Source organism: Pongo abelii, chromosome 1 (genome assembly GCF_028885655.2).
Source record: "Pongo abelii isolate AG06213 chromosome 1, NHGRI_mPonAbe1-v2.0_pri, whole genome shotgun sequence".
NCBI classification, from domain to species: domain Eukaryota; kingdom Metazoa; phylum Chordata; class Mammalia; order Primates; family Hominidae; genus Pongo; species Pongo abelii.
Window position 1 is genome coordinate 110995370 of NC_071985.2, and position 22065 is coordinate 111017434.

General features: G+C 39.8%; 2 protein-coding genes across 8 annotated transcripts in view; one reads left to right on the forward strand and one right to left on the reverse strand.

Moving 5' to 3' along the window:
* The window catches only part of LOC100447686 (neuroblastoma breakpoint family member 12), a 2265351-nt gene that overhangs the window by 1068315 nt on the left and 1174971 nt on the right, over positions 1–22065 (forward strand).
* Positions 1–22065, reverse strand: part of CHD1L (chromodomain helicase DNA binding protein 1 like) — a 53266-nt gene that overhangs the window by 14395 nt on the left and 16806 nt on the right. Inside the window, exons 6-16 of one of the 7 annotated variants that reach the window (XM_054553517.2) lie at positions 21500–21581; positions 17108–17270; positions 15606–15761; positions 14168–14260; positions 12784–12880; positions 10665–10738; positions 9382–9492; positions 8081–8137; positions 6172–6286; positions 5388–5541; positions 1427–1592 (exon numbers count right to left, since the gene is read on the reverse strand). In XM_054553517.2, the coding sequence (XP_054409492.1) occupies positions 1427–1592; positions 5388–5541; positions 6172–6286; positions 8081–8137; positions 9382–9492; positions 10665–10738; positions 12784–12880; positions 14168–14260; positions 15606–15761; positions 17108–17270; positions 21500–21581 (1268 nt within the window). The remainder of the gene's footprint in view (positions 1–1426; positions 1593–5387; positions 5542–6171; positions 6287–8080; positions 8138–9381; positions 9493–10664; positions 10739–12783; positions 12881–14167; positions 14261–15605; positions 15762–17107; positions 17271–21499; positions 21582–22065) is intronic. The other 6 variants (XM_002810333.6, XM_054553529.2, XM_054553534.2 and 3 more) reach the window with 6 other exon arrangements.

The window sequence follows — 22065 nt, forward strand, 5'->3', positions numbered from 1 at the left end:
TGCCAGCTGCCCAAATTCCAACTTTTCCACCTATCCCACAAAAACCATACAGATCAACAAGGACAACAAAACCACCCCAATCCATGCCTACTACATTAGAAGTCAGAAAATACTACACACTTCAACTTACGGAAGTTAAGAGAAATGAACCCCCAAAACCAGCTGAGCCAGCTCCAAAGCCCACACTAGAGTAGACAGTCAGGCAGAGACTATGCAGTGGAGAGGGCAGGGGGGTTCCAGAAAGGTCAGACAGATAAAAGTTACCCACAAAAGACAGTCACATTCCAAGTGGGAAGATAATGAGGATAGGTCTGAGTGGATCAGAGCAGTGGCTACTAAGGAACTCAACGGAAGGGAAGGTATGAAAATACATGCAGCCAGGAATTAGGGAAGGCATTGCTTCTGGCAGGGAGAGAGAGAGACAACTTAGAGGTGGGAAGACATCTTTTGAGAAGTTTGTGGCACAGAGAGAAAGCGAGTGATGGAAATTCACGGTCCTATAGAAACAAAAAAGAACTGCAAAACCAGAAATCATGCCACTACCACTACCCAAAATAAAAAGGAGCTACCATCTAGTAAAGAAACAGCACTATTCTGTATTACTGAAAGAAAGTACTGGTGAATTAAGAAGCCTAGTAAGACTCCCAAACCTCTCACCCCAGTCCATATTGAATCTCTGCTGCAGCTGGTACAGAAAAATAAGTCATTTCAAAATAACTACAAGATGCCAGGGAATACCTTTACAAAGCTACCATGTGAAAAATTACTTCAAATCGGAAATTTAAATGCTCAGAATAGAAAAGAACAAAATGACAAATGCTGACCAAATTCAGAAAAGAAAATTAAGAGAAAGACAAAACCATCTCCTACATCTCATTGATTATGGAAATTAAATGGAAAAAGCACATGACAAAGTCCGCACTGTTGATGCACACAAAGTAAATGCTCAATGTTAGCTGCAATTTAAAAAACAAGTAATTCTACTGTTTAGAAGAGGAATCACTATGTGCAAAGCATCATACCAAGGATGGTAGGCTTTACTAATAAACAAAGAAGAAGATGTTTGCAATCAAGGGAGAAAAGGTACAAATTCAAAGCCTTAAGATTGATACTATCATAAACATTAATACTATGATTTTGGTTCACAGTTCAGCTACAAGGGAAGAGCCACACAAATTTCCAGTTAGTTTGGGTAAAGTTCTTTTATCAAGCAAGTCTTAAACAGTGTGCCCAAGATGACACAAATTTCCAGTTAGTTTGGGTAAAGTTCTTTTATCAAGCAAGTCTTAAACAGTGTGCCCAAGATGACAATAGGGTAAGGTAGAAAAAAGATGTCCCAGAGAGCAGCATCCAAAACTTTCCATGGGGACGTGAGCTCTAGCTTGGGGTGATTGTGCCATTTGCTCTGCTCTAACCTCCAACTTACTTCCTTCCTCTTGCTCTCTGCTCCCTCCTTCTGCTGCAGGCAAGGCATCAGAGACCCACTGGCCATCTTTGGTTTCTCCCAGGATGGACTCCAGGTCTATTTCATCCATGGTGCTCCCCTCAGAGGCCAGCAGTTTATCCAAACCGAATTTGAGTATCTCACTCAACTTGAATAGAGGAAACAAAAAAGTCCAGCAAGTTCTCATGAAAAGAAACATTAGGATATCAGTGATTGGCTAAGTGGATTAAGGACACCAGGCACAGTGCTTCTCTAACAGGCAGCCTTTCTGCTCTCCCCATCATAGATAGTAACAGCCAGGGCCATTTAATAGTTGGATTATGGGTAAGCAGAGAGGTGATAAATGATTATCAGAGGTATTGACTTTGACAATTCTGCATAAAAACAAAAAAAATGTATAAGCCTCCAATTTTTTTGAAGAATAATAGTAATTTCCTGCATTTTCTACAGCACCTCTGACTTTTTCATAAGCACTCCCAGCAGCCACTTGAAATCAGAGACCCTGTTAGCTACTTTCCAACCTCTCCACTGCCAGACTCCTTAGAAAGGGAAGGCTACACTGGGAACTTTACCTCCATCATGAACTGACTCCTTTTCTTTGGCAATTTGTTTTCCTAACACAGTGGTCTATCGAAACCACCTTGGCAAAGATCAGTAACGACTTCTGACCACCCGACCCGAAGGCCTTTTCTCAGTTTGAATTTTTCTGGATATTCCTCTGGCATTGCATTATTCTGCTTCTCTTCTCTCGTCCCTCTCTGGAGTACTCTCAGCCTATTCCGTATGGCTATAGGAACCATGCAGAAAGCATAGATAATTTTTCCTGGCTTTCACTTGCTACTTCCAACTTTGCACCTCCCTAAGCGCTAATTCTGAGATCCTGACCCAAGGTGGATTCAAACCTTGGGCCCTTGTTCTCATCTTGCCCTTTTAGACTGGGTTAATTATCTTCAGATTGTCTATTTTGTGAGTAACTTGGAAATGTTAAGGTATTCTGTAATAGCTTGAAAAAACAATAGACAGCTCACTTAAGCATGAATGTACCTAGATATATTGTATTTACCCTCCATACACAAAACCAGGATGACTGGCTTTGGCAGCTGGTACCAAGAATAGTAGGAAGCCAACTACTTATGATAAGAATTAGTCCATACTGGGACCCTCCCTTCCACCCCCTTGTACTTATGCTCACCTCCTGGCTCTCCCTTGTTATTGCTCACTTGCAATGTGTCTTAGTCATTAAGAAAATTGTATGTGTTTTTATGAGACGCTGTATATTACAGTAATTAAGGGCATTTGCTCGGAGGTTAGAGAGTGCTTGGATTGGAATCCTAAATCTGAATAACCTTGGGCAAATCACTTAAGATGGGGATAAAGATAGTGTCTATCTCATCCTGCTGTTATTCTTATTTACTGAAACAACTGGAAAAGAGCACCTCAGACAACACTTAGCACACAGTATCCAATAGGTGTTCACTGCACCTGCATCTGCCTGCCTGTTTCTACTGTGTCCTCCCTGCAGGATAAAAAACCTGTTTCCTTCTTTCAGGACTTCAGAACTCCATACCTACTGCTTAGATTTACTAAATCAGAACCACGTCTTTTACTTTTGGTTTTTTGGTATTTAAAAAAAAAAAAAATCTGCCAGGCGCAGTGGCTCATGCCTGTAATCCCTGCACTTTAGGAGGCCGAGGCGGACGGATCACAAGGTCAGGAGATCAAGACCATTCTGGCCAACATGGTGAAACCCCGTCTCTACTAAAAATGCAAAACTTAGCTAGGTGTGGTGGTGCGCGCCTGTAGTCCCAGCTACTCAGGAGGCTGAGGCAGGAGAATTGCTTCAACCCGGGAGGCAGAGGTTGCAGTGAGCTGAGATCACGCCACTGCACTCCAGCCTGGCAACAGAGCGAGACTCCATCTCAAAAAAAAAAAAAAAAAAAAACCCAAAAAACAAAAACAAACAAAAATCCCCTGCTTTCTTTTTAGACAAGGGCTTTGGGTTATCACCTTTGCTTTTGGCAACCACAAATAACTCATAGCATCTGGATGGGGAAGAGATAAATCAGACATTAGAGTCAGAAAGTAACTTTCTGATAACCATGAGCTGAGCACGAAGTCCAACAGAGTCGCTCTCAGCCAGCAGTCCATGTCCCCACTAGTTTGTGGCCCCATGGGGTGGAGGTATGTCTACACCTTTCACAGTGATGTGTCCAGCAGCCCACATCACAAGATACCCCTCACTGGACCCCTGGAGCTCCCTCCACTGGGAGAGTGCAAACAACCTATGACATCCTTCCTCCTCTAACTAGAGAATGTGGGCCTTCTGAGGCTCTGTCATTTACCCCTTCACTATGCCCAGCAGTGACCTTCTCTCTCTTAAGGTTCTATGGATAATTTTTCTGTGGAAAACTGCATTTAAGGGTATCTACAGCATACCTCTACCTCTCTCTCAAGCTTTCATCTCATGTTTGTAATTGTCTCTTGGACAGTGTGAAACAAAACGTACGGCCTGCCCTAGCACCATTATGGTTAATTAAGCATGCATGTGACACAGTCAGCAACACAAGGAAAGTCAGAAAAAGAAAAAAGCCACACTTACCCCCTAAGATAAACAAAGAACAAACAAATAAAACCCAGTGTTACTCTTTCTAGTTCTAATCCCAAAATTAATAAAACCTTGAGCCTTTCCTATAATTACTAACTCCCTAACAAAAACAACAGGATCTCTGTCTTTTGCAACACTGATATGTAAAGATATGCACTGGCCTTTGCAGATACGGTAACCATGTGAGAAAACTGCTGTTTTTAAACCCATGCTCAGACTAATTACAAACTTAGTAACTCTGCTTCTAATATTGTGTCACTTTTTCTCTCTTAAACACTTATGTTTTTTGATAGACTAGTCCTTTCCAATCCTAGTCTATCTTGCAAACTTTTACAAATTCTTTCCTTTTGTCTGAGTCTGCCTCTAACAACAGTTTATGTTTATATTGTATTTTTACTGCACACTCTGACTAAAGCCTAAATTCTCTTTATCTTCCTAAAACTCTGCCCTACTTCCTATTTTCCTTTCTTCTCTCCTCATCATAGGGGCCTAAAACCTCACAGCCATCTTTGAATTTTCTATCTCCCTACTGTTGAGACCCAACTCTAAACAGTAGCCAACTCCTGTCCTTCCTTCTTTTGCAATGTTTCTCACACCAGACTCTCCCGCTGATGCTGCCCTTGACAGACATTTATTACTCCCTTCATACCTGCATCTTTCTAGTATCCTAGGAATTGGTCTCTTTGCATCCAGCCCCTCATCCTTAGGGCAAAAACAAAGGATCCAGGAAATATTATGAGTTCTAATTTTAACCCAAGGGCTGCTACAGAGTAACTCTTAAGTCCTCTTCCAAAAGAGAGCTCTAAAATCTTCCAATCCAGTGTCTGTCTCCCATCCAGTACTCCCTTCTTTAAATAAACTACCTCTAGTTCTTTCACCCATTTTTTCTAAGGCACAATTTTGAATTCCTGATCTCATTCGCCCTCTTCTGAGTATGAAGTAATGTAAGTCACTGATCAAAGGTCTGGGATTAAGGTGGAAGTACAGAATTAATTGTTATTGACTATGCTGAGTTCTTTATTTTAACTAATTCTCTTAACAGCTCTCTAAGCTAACCCATGGTGTCTTTATTTTTAGAAATGCAAAAAGAGTAGATCTAAGAAGTTAAGAAAGCTGCTCAAACCCAAACAGCCAAGAAGTGATGAGGCTTGGATCTGAATCCTTAGTTCCTACAGACCCTGCACACAGCCAGCACTGTGGCAGGTGTGTGGGAGGCCAAGGAACAAATGTGTAGCTGGGGAGAGTGGCTGGTGAGTGCTGGTTCTTTTCATTTACATTCTCCTCCACACAAAGGGTATTGGCATATTCCAAAGTGAAGAACAATATATCATATCATACCTGGAAGTCAGCATCGGCAGCAGGTTTCTGGGCTCCCAGAGTAAAATGGCCTCCTTCTATGATCATGTTGGTGAGCTGCAGTTTGGAGGCTGCTTTCCTATAGACTATTTCTTCCACAGTGTCTCGACCAATCAGCCGAATAACTTTAACAGACCTGGACATAAGTCAAACAAGGGTAGTGTGCTATAAGGGTGTGCAAAGCTGGGCAAAAGTATGCAAGGTAAATACATCTAAAAGCAAACAAAACCAAATACCATATTCAGGGTACAATGAAAGGCAGATTGGTTCATTTGGTCCTGAGCACTTGTTAGAGAGAACTTGCCTGAAATTCTCTCTGAACCATTCCAGAGAGTCAAGGAAAGAATGATGGGGTAACCATGACTGGGATTCCTTATCTGTAGCCAAGGAAAATATCTGGAAGATCAAATTATCCTCAGATCAAAGGGCAACATCTATCTTTTTTTTTTTTTAGCTTAGCTCCATAGCCCCATAACCCTATTTTTTAACTGAGTTAGACCCTAACTCAAGAAGGATGAGTTAAATGACTTCTAAAGTTTCCTTCTAATCCTTTCACAGTTTGACTTCACTCTTTCTAATAAAGTCAGTCTGGACTGATAATGTGACCCACCCAATACTACCCTAGGAGTCAATAGCACAGATGGGCTAAAACCTGGTGGTCTCTCAGCTCCCAGTGTGGGACTGTCACCAGGACTATATTCTTCACCTTTCTCACAACCCAGAACTGCTGCTGGGCAAGCCAAGGAAGCAGAAAAAAATCACTCACTTGTTTTGGCCAATTCGATGAGCCCTGGCAGCTGCTTGCAAGTCATTCTGAGGATTAAAGTCACTGTCAACAAAAATCACAGTATCTGCTGCTGTTAAGTTCATGCCAACTCCACCTGAAAACAATGCAAAAAGGAACGTAATCAGCAGCACACAGACGAGGAGCTACAAAATAAGCACAAGGCTAGAGTGGGTCAGACTGATAAACTGAAATCAGTCAAAACAACTGGCTTCATCCTTCAAATGGACCCACACCCCCAACTCCAAAGCCTTGTCCTAGCAGTGAGAAGTGCTACCTGACCTCTTATTGCCTGATGGGAAAATTTTTATTACTGAATGGAACAGAATGAGCAGAGCAGGGGCAAGTGGCCAAAGCGGATACTTAAGTCAGTGCCATGGAGCCACTTTATCTCTTCTGCTTAAAAACCTTGATTAGATTTTGATTAGAGTAGTCTGAGGAAAAGGACACATGCTCTTTCAGAAAACAGATCTAAATATGAGAGGTCTGCAGTGTGCACTGTCAAGAGAAGAGCGCTGAATGTCGCTTGCAAGTTACAACTAGGTAGCAAGATCTCTGATAAAAAGTTAATGAGAAGAGTGGATGATATTATACTCCTGAGCAGAGTGTGAAACCTCCTCCCTCTGATTAGAGAAAACTCCAGTGAGTCTTTTTTGTAGTTGTTTCCACATTAATCAAAAAGAAAGTAACAAAACAACGGCAAGACAAGAACACTGTCATTTACTCTTGAGTGTTCTGAGGCTTGCTCAGAACACTCTTGCTGGTCTTTCCTTCAGCACTGCAGGAAGAGAGCTAAGGGGGTACCTTGAGTTACAGGAATTAATTAAGAGAACCGTGAAGATACATTGCAGCCTTCTCTTTGATTAATGTGAAAACAAGTACAAAACAGACTCCCTCTTGCCAGGGTCGTTAGAGCTGGTTGCTGAAACAAGCAAGCCTGAAAGGGCTTGTTCCATGAACCTGAATTAAGGACTAACTTTTAAGAAGGACTACTGACCATAAGCTGGATCTCCAGACAAATCAGGCAGGAATATTCTAATTAAAGTCTTCATATCAAGTTGAAGTTGGAACAAGGAGGTAATCATGACTGATTACTGAGAGATGCTAAATTATACCTAATAATAATGATAATCACACTTACGCTGTGCTTACTACTTGCCAGGCATTATTCTAAGCACTCTCTCTATATTAACTCCTTTAACCCTCACAACAACCCTGTCGGGAAGTTGAGTAGTTGCTATGATTTTCCCCACTTTATAGATGTTGAAAGGGAGGGTAAGGGACTTTTCTGAAGTTGCAAGCCTAGAAGGTGAAAAAGCCAGGATTCATTCCCTTGCAGTCTGGGTCCAGAGTCCGTGCTTTTATCCACTATACTATAATACTTTTCAGGCGCTTATTTCATTTTAAAATGTGTTCCATAAAATTATCTTCTTGAATTCATGTTGTCTCAGTGCAGCTCTTCTTCACTGAGGGGTGAGATTTTTATAAATAAGCCACACCCACATCCATGAATAGGAACATATTCATGAGCTATCACTGCCATCTGGTGGCAATATGACTCAATCACAGAAATATTTGAAATCTGGAAGGAAACCTGTTAAATAAATGAAAATACTGCAAAACTACAGCAAAACTGTGACAGCAAACACAACAGTCAGTGTTTGGAAAAGACTAATGTCCAGGACTGCTTCAGCTCCCAGAAGATCTACTCTGAGTCCTCCAAGGAGATTAACTGAAAAGCAGAGATCTCTTTTTTCCTAATTTTAGACATTTCAAACATAATGCTGCTCTCTGAATATGAGGATGATGAAATCATTAAAGCATAAATAAAACTGTTTTCTCGGCAGTGATGATGCACTGCCTGATTCTTTCAGTTTCTCTTGAGACTAACCCTGAGGCAACTGATCACATGAGAAAATGGCTGAGATTCCACGCGCAGTATATGATCCTGGAAGAGTGAGGCCAAATGAATCTTATGTTATTAATTTTATTAGGGAGATAAAACAAACACAGGTGAAATAATCTCCTTATTTTGATTATATATAATAATCGAAAATTATATCTGACACTTCTTTCATATACCCTTATAGCAGTAGGCATCTATAAAGCTTTCTAAATAAGACTGAACTCTCTTTTTAGAAAAATGTCAATCTGTCTTTAATAGAGGACACACATCCCTTTCATGTTCCTGTATGTACTACATCAAGATTTATGTCTACAAAAATAAGATAATGAAACTAGGATCCTATGAGTTAAAAACTAAGGTCAGCTTGCTCCAGGACCTGAGAAAAATGTCTTAGGCTGGAGTGCAGTGGGGCAATCTTGGCTCACTGCAACCTCTGCCTCCTGGATTCCAGCGGTTCTCCTGCCTCAGCCTCCCTAGTAGTTGCGATTACAGGCACGCACCACCACATCCAGCTAAGTTTTGTATTTTTTTAAGTAGAGACGGGGTTTCACCATGTTGGCCAGGCTGGTCTCAAACTCCTGACCTCCAGTGATCCACCCACCTCAGCCTCCCAAAGTACTGGGATTACAGGCATGGGCCACCGTGCCGGCCTTTTTTTTTTTTTTTCAGACACCACAATGACTTAGAGAATCATTTCATCTCCAAGAGCTGATTTCAAATTATGTAACAGTAAATGAAAGCACTCTGTAACTGGTAAAGCATTACCAGTGTCATAATATTCATGATTTAAATCATATATGGACGATGTCATAAATAATTCTAAAAAGTTGGTAGTTTCAACATAATCACATTTTTTAACAACTAGATTTTTGTTAAGCTTTTCAACACTATTCCAGAAATACTTATAGAGGAAGGACAACTAGTAGACAAGCTGTTAACTTATTTCCCAAATTCATGGTTGGGAAGAAGAGCTACTTCCACTGAATGTAAATGAAACATTCCACAAAATCACATAAACCTTTCAGGACATTCCCAGGTCAATGGTCAAAGTAGATTAGAATTACTTTCCAATAACCCCAGGTTTCAGCCTTACTTCTTTGGTGAGATGACAGTTTGGCAGGCTGGATAGAAAAGAGCACCACACTTGAAGTCCAGTACCTTGTTTTACATTCAATAATAACCTCACCTTTCGGAGAATTAAGGAAAAAAGTGTACTAACCGTTGGGATGTAATAGTACTCTATTATCCCTCATTTGTCTGTTTCCATCAATGCCTTTGCAGCCTACCTGCCCTAGTACTCAGAAGAAAAACGAAAATGGGCTGCTGTCCAAAGTTCTTAATGGCCAAGTGTCTCTCTTCTCCTCTCACAGAACCATCCACACGCTCATAGCTGTAGCCTTTACAGAGAGGAAGAAAAACAGAAATCTTAACCCTTTTCAAGTATTCTTTGGGGAATAAAAAATTAAGCCCAAAACCAAAGGCTAATTTTGTCCCTTTCCATATACAGGCACAGCCCTACTTTAAGCAAATCCCAAAGGGAAAAATGTAAATTAACAGGGACAATTATCATTTTACAAAAGAACTCACCATAACATACTCCTCTGGATTTTTTAAATATATGCAGTTGAAGTCTTTGGCACTTATGAAGTTAATAACTCAGTTCTGACTATTCTCAAGCAACCCTGAGCATCTATCCTGTGTGATAGTTACAATTTTGCTGAGATGTAATTCTTATGTAAACAGAAGACAAGCGCTTGGAGGCAGGTGAGTGAGCCCCTTCTAACGGTCCAGCAATCTGCCTTTCAGTGAGGCTTTAGAGTTCGCCACCTGTCTCCATGCATCCGTGTGGGGAAGGGGAACTACAAGATCAGGCTGTTTATGCATCTGGGGACCCCTCAATGGCCAGTGGCATGTGCCAAGGGCATTTCTGCAAGTGTCCACCAGACCAGGTATACTGCAGAACTCAGACACCCGGTCTGAACTACTTTTTTAAATTGTTAAGGTCTGGAGCTATTCAACATTGGGCTCAAGATCAATTCATGTTAGAGCCTTTTCTTATCATCTCACACAAATCTTATTACATATTAAACAGACTTCCCAGGTAATAACCTACATTCTTTATTGTCTATGTAGAAAAAGTTGCTCTTACTTTTCCCCTGGCTTATTTGGTATCTCTATAATTTCAATATTCACCTTTTCACTGATCATGAATAAGTGCTCAACTGTTGAGGTGAATGTTACAAGACGCTAAAAGCTCTAGTCACCGAAACTTTATCATACATTTTCAAAAACATTTCCACAACATTTGCTCCACAGCCCATAATTTTAAATCATGTAACTGATGGGAACGTGGGAGTTTATTTCTGCCCACGTGCCTCTTCTCTGCTGTCCATCCTTGCCTTCACACATCACTCTCCTCTCGCCTTACTTTTGAATTTTTGGTTCTGAATAATGTTCTCACCCTGCTTTCCTTTGTAATATTCTCATATCCCATATTATTCTTCATGGACCTATCTGGACTGTTAAGTCTAAGAGAGCCTTAGGTAATGTAGTGGCCAAAAGGTGTCACCTCTGTAATCTATATAGTCTTGGAGAATATCCAACATCTGGGTCATTTGGGAGAAAAGTAAAACCCGATGGCCCCTGGCAAGAAAAAGAAAAGGAAACACTGCCAAGTCTAGTGGTATTTAAGGTCAATTTCCCTCAGGCAAAATTTACCAAACAATACAAGTTTATAAATAAATACCAAAGTAGAAATATAAATGTCGTACGATTTATAGACTGCCTCAGAAACTCCAAATGCTTTCTATGAGAATACACCTTCACAGGTAGCTGTATCCCTCAGAGCAGTCATCCTCAAACTAGAGTGGAGATTATTCCCTGGGGACATGTCAATGCAACAGGAGATATAAGCCCTAGAATAAACAAGGTGCCTCTTTCTGGAATGTCAATTTGCTCAATGGAAAGAAATATAAGCTTTCATTTTAGTAGCAAAATAAATACAGATATGTGAAGAGTAAAATGCAAAATTCAAATACACACACAAAAAAAAAAAAAAAGAAAAGAAAAACTGGAGACTCTGAAGAAAGCCTGTGGTCAGTCATCTACAACCATTCCCTGTTTGGGGGTGTAAAGTCACTATCCTCTCATCTACAGCTATATGGGTTGAAAAGTCTGAGAAGCATTACTTTAGAGAAGCAAGGGGTAAGTGATGTCTCATCTTCCATAACACATGAGAAAATTTTTGTATAGTGAGAGGAGGGAAGAAAGGAGGAGGCAAAATGATGGAGTAAGTCAAGAACAAAGTCAAGCCTAGAGTCCCTTGTTACTGGCTGTTATTTTAAATTTGCATAAACAGAAGCACAGCACTGTCAAAACAATATTCTCGTTATAAAAACTTATTTAATCTGAGCTTGCAACAAGTCTAAGAGGAACAATTATTGGGAACTCTTTCAAGATTCAAACCCCAAATGGGTAGAGAAAGCAATGAACCTGAAAACCTCAATTCTAATCTCATTTCTGCCATTTGTTGGGCAAGTCAGATAACCTTTCTGGGTCTGTGAAATAAAAAACTGGCCAGAAGGCATTTATAGGTCCTTCTCCAACTCTAACATACTTATGGCAGATATATGAGAACCAATGAAATACAGTAAGACATGAAATTATTTAACTTGCACATTCCTAAAGTTGAGCAATTTTGCCAAATCTGAAGTTTTAGATTAGTTCAGGCCATACCTAAGACAGTCATTCCAAAGGGATAATTTTGAAACCCATGGGAATCTGGGCTTTTCCTAGACTCCTCTAGAAAGAGAGAACTCTGGTGACTAGGAGAATTAAGTATAAGCTGAACACATGGCTGTTGAACACTAACTGAACCTGGTCTTTTTTTTTTTTTTTTTTTGAGATGGAGCCTCGCTCTGTCACCAGGCTGGAGTGCAGTGGCATGATCTCAGCTCACTGCAACCTCTACCTCCCGGGTTCCAGTGATTCTCCTGCCTCAGCCTCCCGAGTAGCTGGGACTACAGGAGCCCACCACCACACCCGGCTAATTTTTGCATTTTTAGTACAGACAGGGTTTCACCATGTTGGCCAAGATGGTCTTAATCTCTTGACCTCATGATCCGCCCACCTCAGCCTCCCAAAGTGCTGGGATTACAGGTGTGAGCCACAGTGCCTGGCTCTGAACCTCGTCTTCTAATGCGCAACTCATGTCCCTCAGAAAGAGTCCTTCAAGTTCCCCTTGAGTTTAAATCAAACCCCACAGGTTAACAAAAATGAATGTTTACTGAGCCTTCATTATGTGGCAATTCAATGCCAAGTTACTAGCAGGCAACTATAAAAGAAATGCTCAGTGTTGTCTCTGTCCTTGTGGAGCCAAACAGTATATAGTTGGAGTGATACGGTAAACATACACCAGTTAACCAGACAGCAGATTACGGCAGCACATTGCCAAGTGCTGGATTAGGATCATAAGTGCTGTACAGATTCAGGAAACAAAAGAATGACTGTGGAAGGGGTGGGGTGGGATAGAATGGGGTGGGAGTGTAGTCACAGAGAAGGCAGAACCTGAATCAGTGTTAAGAAAAAAAAAGAAAACTGGAATTGGCCTGAACAACTCAGTGAGTTCCTCAATAGTCAGGTTTTAACAGTCATTAGCTCAGAGCAGCAAATGTGAACCTACCACCTACCCAGAATACAGGAATGCTAGTAGCTTATCCAGCAGGTGAAGCTTCCCACTAGCCTCAATCAGGTGGTCTCCAACTTCAAAAGGCTCCGGCTCCACACCTAGAAAAGAAAGAACCCACTCCCAGTAATGTGCCCTCAGTAAGGGCAGAAGCCAATAGCTAGGCTACAGGAAGAGAAGCCAAAAGCTCCTCATATAAGTAGTTGTTTGCATGATGATCTCAGTCCTGCTTAACACCAATTACAGAGCCTGGCACATCCAACAAGCCTAATAAACATCTATCTAAGGAATAAAAAGCACTCTTCAGGAAACTGAGACAAAAGAAGATTCTAAAGGTCAAGGAGACCCAAAACTGAAATCTTGAGACTCACTCTATAAAATAAGTCAAAATGGCAGTCAGAATAACCTGGAGGACTTCTTTTAAAACCTATGTGTTCCCAACACCCCCTCCTCTTAAAAAAGTTCTCATATGCACCTACTTGAGATTTTGTGCAATCTTTAAACAGTTCGTAGCACTACTTGGCAGAGATTCCCTTAAAATGACTGCAGCAAGCCCTCTGTACTGATCCTATCTAGAGTCTCCATGGCCACAGGAGTGCTTGCTCCAAGGGCTACCAATCAGGGAATCAAAAAAGCCCCAGTCTGAAGAAAAACAAAAATACCACACATCAAAATTCCTAGGATGCAGCCAAAGTGGCGCCCAGAGGAAAATTTACTGAGGTCTGTATGATGAAGAGGAAGCAACAAAGGAGACTGAGAAGGAGCAGATGGAGAAGAGAAAGTATATCCCAGAAGCTGAGGGAGGAAAGTGCTTCAAGAAAGAAGTGATCAGCTGTGCCAAAGGCTTCTGAGAGGGTAACTGGAATATGAACTAACAAATAACCATTGGTTGGGCAACAGGGAGATCATTAGTGAACCTGGAATAGTGGTGAGGAAAGGCTGACTGAGTCAATTCAAGACACTGGGAAATCTAATCATGAAGAAATGATTTTTTAAAACCCAGATTATCATGCATTCCACAAAACCACCGGTCTTGACTCTTCATGTCATGAAAGAAAAAAAAGGGCAAAAAAAAAAAAAAACACTGAAGAATGTTTCTAGATTATAGAAGAATAAAGAGACATGGCAAATGCAATGCAGGGTCTGCAGGATCTAGGACTGGATCGTGGATTTAACAAAAAAAGAAAAACATAGCCAGAAGGGATATTACCGGGACAACTGAAGATATCTGAACACGAACAATATATGAGTTAATACCAATACAGAGAAATTGAGAATAAACAAAGTAGACACAGTAAGTATATGCAATTATTTTGAAGAATTTTGGTATGATTTGGCCACAGAAACATTACCAAAGAATAATGTGGGGGGAAAAGGCACTGTCTCACCATCAAACAAATATGGGTGATCCACACACTTTCGAAGCTGGGACAAAATGTTCTGTAGTTTAACTTTCTTTGCCATCTCATTTTCAAATGCATCTGAAATTTAAAAAAAAGAGAGAGAGAGAAAGAGATGGCCTACCGAACAAAACAAAAACCAAAACCCTGAGTTTTTACAAGTAACCTTAATCATTTCAATTATATCCTTTGAACCTATACTAACCTCCCAAATTTCACTGAATTGTATTGAGAATTAACAGCATGTTCACATAAAATTTTCTTAACCATTTTGTTTTAAGAAAGACCCTCAACTATACATTGAACTCAGGAGTACTCTGTTACTCTTTTGCAAATTCTAAATTTTCTTTAACTGTTGTTGTGGAGTCAAGGGACAAAAAAGTGCAATTTGAGAAATTATTTCACTCCTATCTTTCCCTTGTCACTTCCAATTCCTCCCAGTGAATTTGATTCAACAAAAAAGTTTTGCACTCTCTTAAACACAGCAGTTCCCCCTTACCCATGGGAATATGTTCCAAAACCCCCAGTGGATATCGGAAACCATGGATAGTACCAAACCCTATATGTATTCTGTGGTTTTTCCCATACATACATACCTATGATAAAGTTTAATTTGGCACAGTAAAATATTAACAACGACTCATAATAACATACAACAATTATAACAATATACCTATTCACAATGTCACAGACAGAAGATTTGTTCTTAGCAATCTCAGCATATAATTGTTTTTCATTTTTTTATTGAGAACTTTAACCTTTTTTGCTTAAAGGAAGCACTTTATGGCTTCTTTAGCATATCCAAAATGCAGGCATCACTACTCTTGTGCTTTGGGGCCATTTTTAAGTAAAATAAAGGTCAGCTGAACAGAAGCACTATGATACCATGACTATTGGACTGATGACAGAGCAGGCTACTAACGCTGATGGCGTGGATACGCAGAACAAAAGGAGGATTCATGTCCTGGGTGGAACAGAGTGAGATTTCATCATGCTACTAACAACAGAGTTTGATTTAAAATTTATGAATTATTTTTGGAATCTTCATTTAATATTTTCAGACTGCAGTTCAGTACAGAACTGAAACCCTGGAAAGCAAAACTGCGAATGAGGGTGGACTACCATATCTGACAGGGTGGGAGGATGAAAGACATGACTGGGACACCTGGAAGTGTTTGCTTAATTACAGGCACTAAGAAAAACTGAGTGAGGGGAGAAAAGGAAATTTCACAACTGCAACAACCAAGGCTGAGTTACCTTTAAGATGCTCTGCCACAGTCCCACTGTAGCCGACCAGAATTATTCAGAATACAAAATTTCATCCCATATGCTTGGGATCATACAAGTGAGTGTGATTATAAAATATTTTACTACCTGAAATCACATCCTCATTTAGTTTCTAAATGGACAAGTGCCCTCTGATTACCCAGGTCTTTCATCAAAATGGCCTTGTAGTATTTCTTCTGCAATGCTGACATGCCATGGTATATCACTACTTCTGTCTTCTTGGGAAGCTCTGTAGCTACCTCAGCTTTCACTCGCCTCAGCAGAAATGGCTGCAAGAGTTTGTGCAGTTCACTTGCTACATAAGAAAAAAAAATACAAGAAGTATGGGACAAAAGTAGAACCAAGGCAATGAACCCTAGAGAACTTAAAGAAATTTATTTTTGTTTCTCATTTCACGCTTATTTTGCATTCTAAGCCAGTATGGTCATTTTTTTATAGTATTTCTTCCTTCATTGGGATCATCTTTTTTCTGGAATCATAACTTGTTCTTAGCCCAAGAATGAGGAACACTCAAATAACTTATCATCTCATTTACACAAAGCTCTTTTGTTTCCAGAATATTTTTGCATTTAATCTCATTGATCAGCATAACAGCTTAGAAATTTCAAGTGAGGAATACTGTCCCCATTTTTATAGCTAAGTTAAGTGAGGCTCAGAAATTAGGCAACTTATCCAAAGTCACACAGCTGGATGTGAATGTAGCCAACATTCAAATTTGGCTCTTTGACTTAAAATTCCTTATTCTTTCCCCAGATGTCTTGAATTTCAAAAATTATTCTAAATTAGAATTATACTACCTGTAGGATTGCCAGATACGCAAATGGAAATACAGGTGCCCAGTTAAATTTGAATTTCAAATAAATAATGAACAACTTTTTAACACAAGTGTGTCCCATGTAATACAAGTATGTCAAGCATTTGACTAGAAGTCTTATATTTTGTCAGGTAACCCAAAACATGGGAGTAATAAGAGCAGGTTCGCCAGGTAATCTTCAGTCTATGGTCTGGAGATTTTTGCTATGAGAAGCTCCCTCAAACTCATACTTACCCAGCACATACAAACTCACTAGTTGGCATACCTCCCATCTGTTTTGAAAAATCATCCCAGGATAATATCACGGGGATAGATAATCCTACAACACAGAGGGGCAAAGATACAAGAACAGAAGACTACAACTCTTGGCTGTATGAATGAGGAAGGGTTCCCATCCCAGAATTCTGGTTTTGGTGCAGCATTAAAAGAAATACCAGGGCTGTAGAATGCTGAACAGTAGTTTGGGACTACAGCACCCACATTCTTTTCTCCCTCAGGAAGTGACTTATTAAGTTAACAAAGTCTTTATAGAATTTACAAGTTGGAAAAAAAGTCTGCAAATCAGCAGGCACTTTCTATTTCATCCAAAAATGAACTAAAGAAGCCCTACTGCAGAATCACATAGCAAACAATTAAGAGAGTCATGAACAGCAGACAACTGGGAACAACATGTGTGACTTAACATCTCCCTAACATCAGCGGCTCTGTCTCCCTGGAAGGTGTCCTCTGGTCATCAATTCTCCTTCTTTTCTACCTGTAACCATTATGCATGAGGATGGTTTCTGTGTCAAGGCTTCTCGGGGATGATTTGTAGGAAACGAACTTGCCTGACTCAGACTCTTTCTCAATATCCTGGTAGCGCTGAATAAAATCTCCCACTTCTTCCTTGGAAAAGAGATCAGGCTCCACAAAACTGAGGAGGGAGTAGAGCTCTTGGAGGCTGTTCTGGATGGGAGTTCCAGTCAACAGGAGACTGAAGACTACTGAGAACTCAAATACATAAATAAATAAAATAAAAATTCCATAACACTGGAATGCAAGGCTGAGTTACCCATCACAACCTTTACCCACACAGAGAGAGGCATGATTTAATGGAATGACCGAGGGGACATGAAATCAGATGGCTCAGGTTGAAGCTGCAAACTAGCTGTTTGATGCAGGAAATAATACCTCTTCAGTTTCAACTATAAGAAGGGGATAATAATAAGGATGTAGTAACACTTTGTGAACTCTGAAGTATTGCATGAGGATTTAATATGGCTGTTATTATTCAATTTAGATGGGGATTCAAACTATGTGTTACTGCCTGTGTCGGGGAGTCCACTGAGGTATCTGAGACACAATGCACATGCTCATGCAGTTTGAGAATGCAACGCTACAGCATCAGGCCCCACACTGCAAGCAATAAGCAAGATTTGTAATAGGAGACTGTCCTTTTATAAAATTTAATGGTGCATCAGATGCAAGATGTCAAGATTTCTGGATGTTTCTGGACATAGGTTCACAGAGAATCTCAAATGTAAAAAAAATGTCCTTAAATTTTGAACAACAGAGAAGAACACCAAGAGTAAGACAGACATGAAGTAGAAGGTTAGGAAAAAGAAGAAAAGATATTAGGTCAAGCAAAAGATATTCTCTAAACTGACATTCACAAGAACTTACACCAGTAGAATTAAACAATACATCAAAATGGGGAAGCCATATTTTGACATCTTGTGTATGTATATCTTTTTTTTTTTTTTTTTTTTTGAGACAGGGTCTTGCTCTGTCACCCAGGCTGGAGTACAGTGGCATGATCTCGGCTCACTGTAACCTCCTCCTCCCGGTTCAAGTGATCTTCCCACTTCAGCCTCCCCAGTAGCTGGAGCTACAGGCACTTAACCACCACATTCAGCTAAGTTCTTAAATTTTTTTATAGAGACAAGGTCTCACTATGTTGCCCAGGCTGCTTTTGAATTCCTGCGTTCAAGTGATTTTCCTGCCTCGGCCTCCCAAAGTGCTAGGATTACAGGTGTGAGCCACAGCACTCAGCCTGTTTTAAATGTCAAAACATAGTATGTAAACGTATATATACGTATGTATGTATGTGTATATATACACACACGTATATACACAATATTTTGATATTTAAAATAATATACATTTTGACTTTTTAAATAATATATATGCATATATACATTACTTTTTGGCTGTATACACACAGCAAAGGTTATGGCAGCACATACACCATTAAACCATTAAAGTGTTAATGTAGGAGTAGGATTACTGGGATGTTTTCCTTTTCTTCTTGTCTTTCTATATTTTGACTCGGAGGGGGGTCATAGGACGACACTGCTTTTATAATACAAAAAATGATAAATGAATAACAATCAATGAAAACAGATGTAAACAATTTTTTTTTTTTGCCATCTGCCTTTTTTATTTGTTTCTTTTTAAATGTCTAATCAATGTCTACCCATTCATGGTTGTTCTGCTTGTTAGGTGATGTTTTTGTAGTATTTCAAGTATGGGAACTTGTCAAAAGTAATGTTTCCAATAATCAATTCACATTCTTACAATATGTGTTCACCAAGTAAAGAGCTGAGATGAATGAAGGCTGTGAGGTCACAAAGGAAACCAAGGCTGCTAGTCGCTACAGGTAACTTACCCTATGACACAAATTAACATTTTGATTCAGTTAGGTCCATTTTGGGATCAAAATTTATAACTGGGTAAAGATTCAGAGGCCATCTCTGTTTGTAAATAGTATTTTGTAAGCTTTTTTGTGTGTGTATAAAATACTTTGCAAACATTTTCCATGTTATTAAATATTCTTCTACATAATTGTTCTCGGTAGCCTTACCTTTTGCAAATGCATTGTGTGAATGTTGCATAAATTGTACAACCAATTCCCTATATTTTACATTTAGGTTGCTTCCAATTTTTTTTTTTTTTTTGAGACAGAGTCTCGCTCTGTCGCCCAGGCTGGAGTGCAGTGGCGCAATCTCGGCTCACTGCCAGCTCCACCTTCCAGGTTTATGCCATTCTCCTGCCTCAGCCTCCCGAGTAGCTGGGACTATAGGCACCCACCACCACGCCCAGCTAATTTTTTGAATTTTTTAGTAGAGACGGGGTTTCACCATTATTAACCAGGATGGTCTCGATCTCCTGACCTCGTGATCCGCCCATCTCGGCCTCCCAAAGTGCTGGGATTACAGGCGTGAGCCACTGCGCCCGGCTGGTTGCTTCCAACTTTTATAAACTGAAAACAATATTAGGGGGAAAAAAAATGGCAGTATCCCCCTCCCCATCTCTCAGCCCAATAAATAAATGTATTTTCTTTCCAACCAGTTATCTGCAACCCAAGCTTCATCTAAAAAGGAATGCTAAGATGACCCAGAACCATTTCTTCACTTAATCCCTCTGAGCCTTAGTTTCCTTATGAATAACAAGAAAAGGCTCTGAGGCTAGCAACAGAACTTAGCTTTCCCACTCCAAATCCAGGTTCTTTTACTATGCCTGCTTCTCTCCTCCCGTTTTAAATTAGTAAACTGGCACAGTAGTTTATGAAGCCATCTTTCATAAGGTTAGATGCCAGGATATGACAACTGCTATGGATTGAATGTGTTTCCTTCAAAATTCAGGTGTTGTCAATGTGATAGTATTAAGAGGTAGCGCCTTTAAGAGGTGGTTAGTTCATAAGAACTTTTCCCTCGTGAATAAGATTAAGGCCTTTATATATATAAAAAAAAAAAGTGTCATGCAGCATTTGGATAGCTTGCTCTTCTGCTCCCTCTTGCCCGTCCACCTTCTGTCATGTGAGGATGCAGTTAAGAAGGCTCTTGCCAAATGCTGCCACCTTGATCTTGGACTTCCCAGCCTCTAGAACGGTGATAAATAAATTTCTGCTCATATGAATTACCCAGTCTGTGAAAAACAGACCAAGACAAGCTCTCAGAAGGAGATACTGTAAAAAGTCCCTACAAAGAAGGCAAAGGACACCAGGGATAGAGGGGGCCCCACCAGGGGACAGCGACCTTTGAGACTGGGCTAATAATACACAGTGATCATATCTACATTAAGACTCTAAAAACTGCAACTTTTAGGCCAGTAAAAATAGAATTCATATCTAAGACTTTCCTCCAAGTGACCTCTAAATTTATTAATTGGTTTATTATAGGACAAGGACCAAACTTCAATTATCATCACAGAAATTAACATATGTGGTCTCATCAATGAACAAATCTTTACCAAGTCAAAAAAAAGGGTATTTCACATCGCACTGACTCCTCAGAAAAAAAGGCCAATCTAGGGTACAATGATATTTCTCATCTACTTTGCCAGAATGATGCAAGAGATCCAGAGAAACGAATGAAAGCAAGTGTATTATGCTCAAAAGTAGGACAAAGACAAGACAAACTGGAGGTAATATTCAATAGCATGTAATTGGTCTCTTCATGAACCCAGGTGAACTATCAAATTTTTTCAACAGGTAAATTGGGGGGAGGGGTACAACATGTCTGATACATCTACTATTGCACAAAGAAGAATTGCAATAAGATTTTTTAAGAGAAATTGTCCCTTTGAAGACGATCAAAAGAGAGTTGAAACATTTCTGAAATAAAATGCATTCTATTGGGGTAGGGTTCTTATTCACCAGATATTAGTAAACCTATCTCCAATACAAAAGAAAGAAGAAGTTAGGCCAAATTCAGTACTACTTCTGTCTTCCATAAAATGTTCATTTAGCCCTGCAGAAATTGAACTCGAAAAAAGGTTTCAATTTAATTGACTCTATACAGGCCTAAACTAGTATTTTTTTAAGAGAGTTATGAAGAAAAGATGAATATGTGGAGCACAGAGGATTTTTAGGGCAGTGAAACTACTCCGTATGATACTGTAACAGTAGATATCATGGTATTGTACATTTGTCCAAACCTACAGAATGCACACCACCAAGAGTGAACCCGAATGTAAACTATGGACTTTCGGTGATAGCGATGTATCAATGTAGGCTCATCAGTTGCAACAACTGTGCCACTCTGGTGGGGTATGTTGATAATGGGTGAAGCTGTACAAGTGTGGGGACAGGGGACAGCTGTACAAGTGTGGGGACATATGCATGGGAAACATCTGTAGTTTCTGTTCAGTTTTGTTGTGAATCTAAAATTACTCTAAAATATAATGTCTATTTAAAAAAAAGTGGTTATATAAAAACTAAGGCTACACTGTAAGTTTACCTCTGACAAGGTCTTATGCAGCAGGGAGCTTTGGTTTTTCAACCTGTGAGCTTCATCCACAACAAGAACACTCCAAGGGAATCTGTGAGAGAAAACCCAAGCTTTCAGTTTTGTGTAATTTAAACACATATTTCACAATCCAAAGTCGTACTACAAAACTGTGACTGTTGTTAAAAAGACTAACAGTAAGCCCCTTCTGTTACAAATGCTACCAAATTACCTTCCTATCTGAGAGGCTACATGTGCATAATACAATATCTGGATAAGGTAGTAAAACCAAGGGATTTTTTTTTTTTTAACAAAATGGGAAAGACCTATGCAGAAAAGAAGCCAGAGACAGAAAGGAAAAGGAAACATTTATGATCTCCTACTTTGTGCCAGACACTGACCTCAGGGCTTTATGTGTTATTTAGTCTAAAAGAGTATAGCAAGCAAACAATCATGCTCATTTTACTAATAAAGACACTAAAGCTCAGAAAGGTTAGGTGACTTGGTGAAGGTCATAAAGACAGAGCTGATGTTCAAACACAGAAGAAAAAAATCAAGAGACAGTGGTGTTGTAGGAA